At 35.6% G+C, this 8,958-nt stretch overlaps 1 protein-coding gene across 1 annotated transcript; it reads left to right on the top strand.

The window, feature by feature from the left end:
• The first annotated feature begins 7,422 nt into the window (after positions 1-7,422).
• On the top strand, positions 7,423-8,498 carry LOC131650440 (uncharacterized). The gene is made up of 2 exons (XM_058920150.1): positions 7,423-7,455; positions 7,563-8,498. The coding sequence occupies exons 1-2, from the start codon at positions 7,423-7,425 to the stop codon at positions 8,496-8,498; spliced, it is 969 nt and encodes a 322-aa protein (XP_058776133.1).
• The last annotated feature ends 460 nt before the right edge of the window (positions 8,499-8,958 follow it).

Genomic DNA, 8,958 nt, shown 5'->3' with positions numbered 1-8,958 from the left:
CATCTACAGTTGCATATCTATTTTTCACCAAATTGAACAGAAAAAAGTGAGTCATCATATTATAATTAATTTCGGAGATGAAAATTGGCAAAATTTCAAAAATGCCTTTAGAATTTGAAGATGCATCTACAGATGCATATCTATTTTTCACCAAATTGAACAGAAAGAAGTGAGTCACCGTATTATAATTAATTTCGGAGATGAAAATTGTAAACAATTTAATAAAAAAAAGTTTTCGAATATGTATATCTGAAAATTACATAGTATTATTTGTTTTGTTTTAAATTTAGTATTTTGTGTGTATTCAGATAGGTAGATTTAGTAGTCATGCATCAACAATACAACAAATATGTAAATACCAACAATATTCTTATTGAGAAAAACAATTGGAAAAAAGAAAAACGTTTAAAATAAATTTCTAAAAATTTGAAAAATATAATTAAAAATCAAATAAAACCAAGTTAAGTGTCGACAAAATTTTCTAGATTTTTTCGAAAATTTAAAAACAAAAAAATAAATCAAATAAAATAGAAAATAAAGAATTTAGATTCTGATGAAATGACACGGTAAAATTTTGATTCAGAGTCATTTTCTAGAAAATCGAGTTTTTTTACGCTAGGCCGCGAAACGCCAGAAACGCAGGAATGCAAGGGTCAAAATGCGAGGATACAATTCCTATGACTTTAATATTGATTAAAATTGACAAAGAGTACATGGAAATAACGTTAATTTCAATGAAAAACGTGTGGTAAATAGTGTAAGGTCTGTTTTCGGATATGCATCTTTGAATTGACACAAAAAAAAATTGGAGATGCATTTCCGAACTAACTTTTGGCAAAAACGGGGTAAGGTGCATTCGGAGATGCATCTCCGAAAATTTTCAAAAGTAATTTTGAAGGTGGAGAAAAACACAAGAAAGGGGGATTGAATTGAGTTTTCTAAAAACTTTTCCCTTTAGAAGTTCTATTCATTTAAATGATGGACAAAAGAGAGTGTTATGAAGATAAAAATGACACAATCACTTTATCCAGGTTCACCTTAGAAAAGGTTAATCTTGTCCACCCGACAAGGTGATTTTGGATGCATTATCATCAAAATGATTACAAATGCACGAGGTAAATGTTGGTGACTAACAATCAAAGCAATGATCAACCTGTTAGTGATCTCTTAAGAATCCTGACTTACCTAGCCCCCTAAGAAATTTAACGATTATTGAATCCTTAAGGATTCTAACCTATCTGGTCCCTTGAAGAAGATTTCTCCACAATGGCAAATTGTCAAAGTCTTCTCGAGTCTACAGACTAACACTTCGTCACTCAAGGAACAAACAACTTTTAGATGCATTAATAGTTTGTGTTTAAATGATTGCTTCTTAATAAGCATATTACACAAATGTTAAGTAAAAGAAATAAAAGCACAAAAGTGTTAAGCAAGTTAAAAGCAACAACTCCTTGCATTTACATCATTTTACAAAGATGTATTTGATCAAAATTTGTGTAGCATCTTGTAGTTTTCTTCTTTCTCTTCTTTCTTTTCTTTCTCTTCATATTTTTCATCTCTCTCTTAGTTTGCCTTCAATTGGCATACCTTCAATTGATCTTCTTTTATAGCCTAAAGAAAGACGTTGTGACAATTGAAAGGTCATTTCCAATATCAACGGTTACTTTCCAACAAATAGTATTAAGTGTAGGTGTTGGATAATACGACTGTCACTTCCTTTGCCTTTAGCTTGCAGCATTGTCACGAGAACGTGGGAAACAACTTTTGAATAGTACAAACGTCTTTGTTGCACTGCAATGTTTACATAGTAGTTGTACTGAAATCTTCTTGAGCAAGTTTCTTGATCTTATCTTCAAAAGATATACTTCTGATCTGAAGTAGTGAGCTTAGAAGAGATCAACTTCTTGTCTTTGTTCTTCTGATGAGTAGTTCAAAAACTACTTTGTTATGAAGCATAAGAACATCAGAGTTGTTAGAATCAAAATCTTGTCTTTCAGAACTGGTAGCAACCGTTTTTCTAAATTACAAAGTTTGTCTTCTGATCGCAAACAGAAATTTATCTGCAAGGTATATAAGATATCTGATTTGAGAAATGAGAAAGAGTCCAGATGATGTTACGTGTAATAGTGTCAAAGTCTATCAGAAATAGAACAATATTTTCATATATATATATATATATATATATATATATATATATATATATATATATATATATATATATATATATATATATATATATATATATATATATATATATATATATATATATATATATATACTGTGATTACAAATTCGATATAGCTCATTCTTTCCCCGCCTAAATAACAAAACTTAAAATTTAATAAATAAATGTGACAATTTTATATTTTAAAAATTAAATAAAATCCAAATAATAATATCATTACCAAATATCTAAGATAGTCTCATGCTCTTCATGAATCATGATGAAAAATGTGGGAAAGTAAAAATTCTAAGCTTTATTTTCACATGTCTAACTTATTAGCATGGGAAATCAGTCCAGTCATCCTATGACAAATATAGTAAGATTACCTAAAATAGAAATTTTAAAATAGTAAAGTGTCTAAAATACTAACACTTGGCAAACTTGCTCAAATTCTCATTTTGCTTTATTATATTGTATGATTTCAATTTTCCATATATTATCTTAAAAAATATTTTATCTTAAGTTAAAAATAATTTCAAAATAAAAATATTAGTAACATAAATAATTAAAAAACAATATAAATAAACTAATTTTTTTCCTCTCTCTAACTTTTGAATCCTCCCGCTTTTCTCTAAACTTTTAGGGTTCCTGGTATCCCCTATGGAGGGTGGAGGATTCCACCGGGATGGAGGATGGAAGAGAGTGTCTCGAAGACCTTTTTGGAATTGGGTCCCCCACTAGGACGCGTTTCCGGTAAGGAAGAAGATCGACAGAGTCGTGGTCTCTTTCTACATTTTTGAGTTTCTTGAGGAATGCAAGGCGAAAGACCTGTTTGTTTTGTTTGGCTGCATAGGTAACATGGTGGAGGTTGTAATAGCACCAAGAAGGAATAGAATCAGCAAGCGCTTCGGATTGGCAAGATTTACGGAAGTGGAGGACGCGCGGTGGTTGGGGGTGAAGCTAGATAATGTGGATTTTGAGGGGAAGAAGATACATGTGAATGTTCCGAGATTTGAGAGGCAGGTTGCAAGTAGATTAACGTCAAATATCCAAGGTAACGGTTATCGGGGTTTTCAGCATCAGGGATCCAGTAGTGGAGAGCAGAGTAGAGTTCGGGGGGAGGCGAAGCTTGATGGGAGATCTTTTGCAGAGGTTCTGGATAAAGTTAACAGAAATGAAAGGAAGGAGGGTCATCAGAGGTCAGTGGTCTTTAACTCTTCTGAGGATGTTAAAAGAAGATTCTCAAAAGCATGGATTGGTGTATTACGAATTCCTGGTTCGAGTCAAGGCATTCAAAATAACATCGAAAAGGCTGGATTCTTTGGCATAACAGTATCCTCATTAGGAGCTAAGAAGTGTTTATTAGAGGAAGGAGAGGGATGGGCTTTGTCTGAATTTCTGAAGGAAGAAGAAGGGTGGTGGAAGAACTGGTTTATGGAGGTGTCAAAATGGTGTGAGGAGGAAAAGGATGAATCTAGAGCGGTGTGGTTACGCGGGATCAGTATTCCAAGATTGGGGTGGGATACAGAAGTCTTTTCTTCTAACGCTAATCTGTTTGGTTCGTTCATTTGTATAGACGAGTCTACAGCAGGTGGATGATCCTTTAAAGCAGCCAGGATTCAGGTTTGTATGGAATTTAATTGCAAGATTCCTGACTCTGTGGATTTGATTTTAGATGGCAAGGTTTATAGGTTGGTTATTTAAGAGGAAATTTATGTTCCTTATTATCATCCTTGTGAACCATTTTTCTCTGTTTCGTTTGTTTCTTCTGAGTCGATAAATTCAGAAGATTTCGGGTCTTAGGGTACGCATCTTAAAGAGATGTCTGGCAGCAGCATTGACTCCAGGGACAATATTAAAGATTTTGCATCCGATAAAGTGGGAGCAGGAAGTGCGAATCCTAATTCGTGTTCAGCGAATTTCACTGTTCTGGTGGGGGAGAAGGTTGTAAGCAACAGGGATTCTTTGAAGGTGGACTCCGGGTTTAATGGAGGGGCATCAGAGGGTTCTTTTGATAGAGCTATGGTTTCGGTCAATAATGGTGGTTTGGAGAGGGGGTGTCGGTGTGTAGGGAGTATGCTTCAGAGGCGTTAGATGGGCAAGAAAATTATGTGGTACTGTGTTCTCTGCAGGGTGAACTGGCCATATGTGTTAAGAAGATTAAGTTTAAAAAGATGGCGGAAACTGGGGGCTGTTATAAAAATTAGTTGCTTAGGAAGATGAAGGGGGTAAGTAGGAAGTGTAGAGTGAAAAAATCTTTGAAGTCAAGTAGAAAGTTAGTATCCGAGTCTGCTGTGGTTGGATGGGGTTCTGCTCCAGGGCGGGAAGTTTGCAAGAGGAATGATAAGACTCAAGTCAGTGGGGAAAATTGTTCTGAGAATAGTCTTATCTTTGCAAATAATGCTAGACAATGGGATAATGTAAACATTGATGGAGGAGAGAAGTTGAAAATGGCAATTGAAGCTTTAGGGTGGGTAGTTCTAAAGGCCGGGAGTATTTTGTTAAAAAGATGGAAGCTTTAGAAAAAAGAAGAGGTAGAGAGAATCTTGTCAAAGAAGGAGTAACCAATAGTTTTGAAATGATAATCGGATCTTTCAATATTAGAGGGGGAGGCAACGCTCTAAAAAGAATGAGAATAAGTGACATCATTAAAAAGGGGGAGGCGGACAACTTTTTTATTCAAGAACCCAAGTTAACTAATTTGAATGAGGTTTTAGCGAAAAGTTTTTGGAGCAACACGAATATTGGTTACTTCTTTTCAAATTCAGTAGGTATGTCGGGTGGCAAGATTTGTTTATGGAAGGTTGGTAATGTGGATGTTCTTTTTAGTTTCAAAGGTGAAGGGTTTTTGGGTATCAAATTGGTTTGGATGAGCAATACGTACTATATTCTAAATATATATTTGTCTTGTTTTCTTGCTAAGAAGAAAGAATTATGGGCTAAAAGTTTGCTTTTGAAGGATTCTTATACGGATGGGGAGTGGATTATCGAAGGAGATTTTAACTCTACTAAAAATATTTATGAAAGGAGGGGGAGGAGCAAGAGGGTGCTTTCTATTGGTTCAGATTTATTTGGAAAATTCATTGAAGATAGCGGTTTGGTGGATATTCCTTGCAAAGGAAAGAAGTATTCTTGGTATAGCGGTGATGGTAGAGCCATGAGTAGAATTGATGGTTTTTTGGTGTCAAATGTCGTGGTTAATAGGTGGGGGTTGGTAGGATAACTTATTGGGTGTAAAGATATTTTGGATCATTGTCCAATGTGGTTGGTGAAGGATAAGTTAAATTGGGGCCCTAAACCTTTCAAGTTCAACAATGAATGGTTTTTTTAAAGTGTTCTTTCCCTTTTGTGGAATCGGAATGGAAGGAGATGTTGGTAGAAGGTAAAGGTGGTTTTGTTCTTAGAAAAAAACTTAGGAGGTTAAAAGAGAGACTTAGATGGTGGAATGAAACGGTCTTTGGTAAGATTGATTTGGAAGTGGAGGAATGTGTGAAGGAGGTTAATAAGGGAGACAATTTTTTGGAGGAGGTGGGGGAAGAATCTTTTATTGATACTTTGAATGGTAGGAGGGAGGCGAATAAGAAGAGGCTATGGTTGAATTTAAGGATCAAGGAAAACATGCTTGTTCAAAAATCTAGGCTTAAATGATTGAATGAGGGGGTTCCAATTCTTGTTTTTTTCATAATGTTGTTAAAGAAAAAAGAAGACGTAATCACATAGGGCCAATTGTTACTTCTGGAGGGTTGTTGGAAAAGGTGGAGGAGGTTAAGGAGGAGGTTCGGAATCACTTTGCTTCTAAATTTATTGAGTTGGAAACGGGTAGAATGAATTTAGACGGTATCCCTTTTAAGAGTATTAGTGGCAAGGATCGTTCATTTCTTAAAAGGCCTTTTCAAGAAGATGAGATCAAGGAGGCTATTTGGAGTTGTGGGAGTGACTAGAGTCCGGGACCGGATGACTTTTCTTTTATGTCCATTAAAAAGTGTTAGTTCTTTCTTAAGGAGGATTTTGTGCAGTACTTAATCACTTTCATCGGGGTGGAGCGATAGCAAAGGCTATTAATTCTTCTTTTTTGTCTTTGGTTCCTAAATCTCCAAACCCGGTGGGGTTGGATGATTATAGGCCTATTTGTTCGGTTGGGTGTATGTACAAGGTCATTTCAAAACTCTTGGTGGGGAGATTGAAAAAGGTGTTGCATTTGATAATTTCATCGTGCCAAAGTGCTTTGGTACCGGGTAGACAACTTCTTGATGGGGTTTTGGTGGCAAATGAAGTGGTGAATTTTACTAAGAAAGTAGGACGAGGTTGCTTATTATTTAAGGTCGATATCGAAAAGGCATACAAAAAGTTATCTTGGAGTTTCCTTAGATACATGTTGGTAAGAATGGGGGTTGGGGTTGTTTGGATGAGATGGATGGAGATGTTAATATTTAAAAGTTCCATGTTCGTGTTGGTTAACGGTAGTCCGACGAAGGAATTTGAGGTGGAGAAAGGATTGAGGCAAGGTGATCCATTATCTCCTTTCCTATTTGTGTTGGTGGCGGAGGGTTTAGCGGGTCTTGTGAGGAAATCTTTCGAGATTGGGGAGTTTAAAGGTTTTGATATTAACGGTAGTTGTATGGTTGACATCTTACAATTCGCGGATCACACTTTTAGTGGGGGAAAGTTCATGGAGACAAGTGTGGGCTATCAAAGAGGTAATAAGGGCTTTTGAGTTAGTGTCGGGCCTTGGCATTAATTATCACAAAAGTAAATTGATCGGTATCAATGTTAATGCTAATTTCTTGGAGGCCGCCTCTTATGTTTTGTCTTGTAAAGTGGAAGGGAGCAATTTTATTTTTCTTGGCATTAATGTGGGTTGTGATCCGAGGAAAAAAGCGTCTTGGATTCCTCTTGTAACTAAGATTAGAAAACGGTTATCGGGTTGGAAAAATCGGTTCTTAAGCTTGGGAGGAAGGATAACTCTTTTGAAATCGATTCTTATTTCTCTTGCTATTTTCACCATGTCTTTTTATAAGATGCCGACTATGGTGGCGAAGGAGGTTGCTAGGATTCAAAGTAACTTCTTATGGATGGGGGTTTGGGGGAGAGAAGGGTGATTCATTGGGTAAATTGGAAGAAAGTTTGTTTACCGTTGATTAATGGGGGTATTGGTATTAAAGATGTGGGTGACTTCAACCGAGCTCTTCTTAATAAATGGCGGTGGAAGATTTTAAAAGGGGAAGAAGCTCTTTGGTACAAATTGTTAAAAGCTCGAGATGGGGACTTTATTATGGAGTCGTTTTGTGGAAGTATGTCTTCTTCCTACCCTTTTTCATCTCTTTCTTCTTCTTCTTCTCTCTCTCTCTCTTCATCTTCGGTTTAGTGGAAAGATATTATTTCTCTTGGAAATTTTAAGGTTGAAGACCCTTTGGCGTTTAATTGTCGGTTTGAAATTGGTAACGGTTTTGTCACTCCGTTTTGGGAGGCTAGGTGGTTGGGTAATTTATGTTTGAAGGAGGATTTTCCAAATTTATATGCGGAATCTTTATTGAAACGGGTGGCGGTGGCAAGCATGGGAGGATGGGTAAATGGTGAGTGGAAGTGGGGGAATTTTGGTGTTGTGTTACATGATGATTCCGATCTGGCGTTGGTGGCGGAGGATGCTTTGCTTCGTTTTTTGTTGATTGGCCGTGACCCTTTTTTGGAGGGTGGGGATAAGGTTTCGTGGATTGGTTCGGCGGAAGGCTTCTTTTCCGTTGCCTCTTGTTACGAGTTCTTAGTCGTTTCTCGTACTCCTTTTGGTCCATTAGGTAGAAATGATGGGGCTTTATATTTAATTTGGAGGATTCAAGTGCCGTTCAAGATAAAGGCGTTTGGTTGGAGGCTTTTTGTAAATAGGCTCCCAACAAAGGATTTATTATCATTTAGGGGTGTTCCTTTTTCGATAGAGAATTTAAAGTGTGTGTTTTGTGGCATTTATCCAGAAAGTTGTGATCATTCTTTTTTCAAGTGTGAATTGGTGAATGGGGTTAAGAGGAAGATAACTATTTGGATTGGAAAACCGGTGGGAGATTTGGAAGAAGTGTGTCTACAAAGTTTCATGGATTGGTACCTTTTTTGTAAAAAAAAGAAAGTAAAAGAAGGAAAATATGGTATGATATGGTTAGCTATTTTGTGGATATTTTGGTTAACTAGGAACGCTTTTTGCTTCCGCAATGAAGGTAGGGTTGTTGATAATACGGTTTGGAATATCAAGTCTTTATTATGGAAGTGGTCGTTCATTGGAGAAATTACGCACCCAATTTATAGTTTTTATGAGTTTAACAAAGATCCTTTATTTTTCCTCTCATAACTCTATTTGGTTTGTAATCTCTTCTTTAGGCGGGGTTTTTTGTTGTGCCCGTCTTTCCGTGTAATCAGGTTTCGAGAACCCTTAGTTCTCGTATTAATTCCATATTGCTTACACAAAAAAAAAACAATACATTTTATCGTGTTTGAATTCATATATTATTTTAAATATTTTTATTTTTATTTTTTTCAATTGTACAAAAAAATATAATAACCCGTAGGTTCGCACGAATTATGATCTGGAAAAACGTTTAACTAAAAAAGTTTATTATTTAAATTATTTATTTATTTATATTTAGATCATAAATATAATTTTTTCATATATACAATTATTTGGATCAACTGTATATTTTCTCGTATGTAACATAAATAAATACATTTTGCTCGTGATTGGATTCATACATTATTTAAAATATTTTTATTTTTATTTTCTTTAATTATACAAAAAATGTAATAACCCGTTG

The sequence above is a fragment of the Vicia villosa genome, linkage group LG2, assembly GCF_029867415.1.
Source record: "Vicia villosa cultivar HV-30 ecotype Madison, WI linkage group LG2, Vvil1.0, whole genome shotgun sequence".
Taxonomy (NCBI): Eukaryota; Viridiplantae; Streptophyta; class Magnoliopsida; order Fabales; family Fabaceae; genus Vicia; species Vicia villosa.
Note: the sequence above shows the minus strand (reverse complement) of the source record. Positions and strands in the feature narration are given on the sequence as shown.

Bases quoted from the DNA above. Each gene is read 5' to 3' on its own strand.
- LOC131650440 (XM_058920150.1), top strand. From the start codon at position 7,423: ATGGGGACTTTATTATGGAGTCGTTTTGTGGAA. The intron at 7,456-7,562 runs GTATGTCTTCTT...GGAAATTTTAAG, and splicing joins TATGGAGTCGTTTTGTGGAA to GTTGAAGACCCTTTGGCGTT.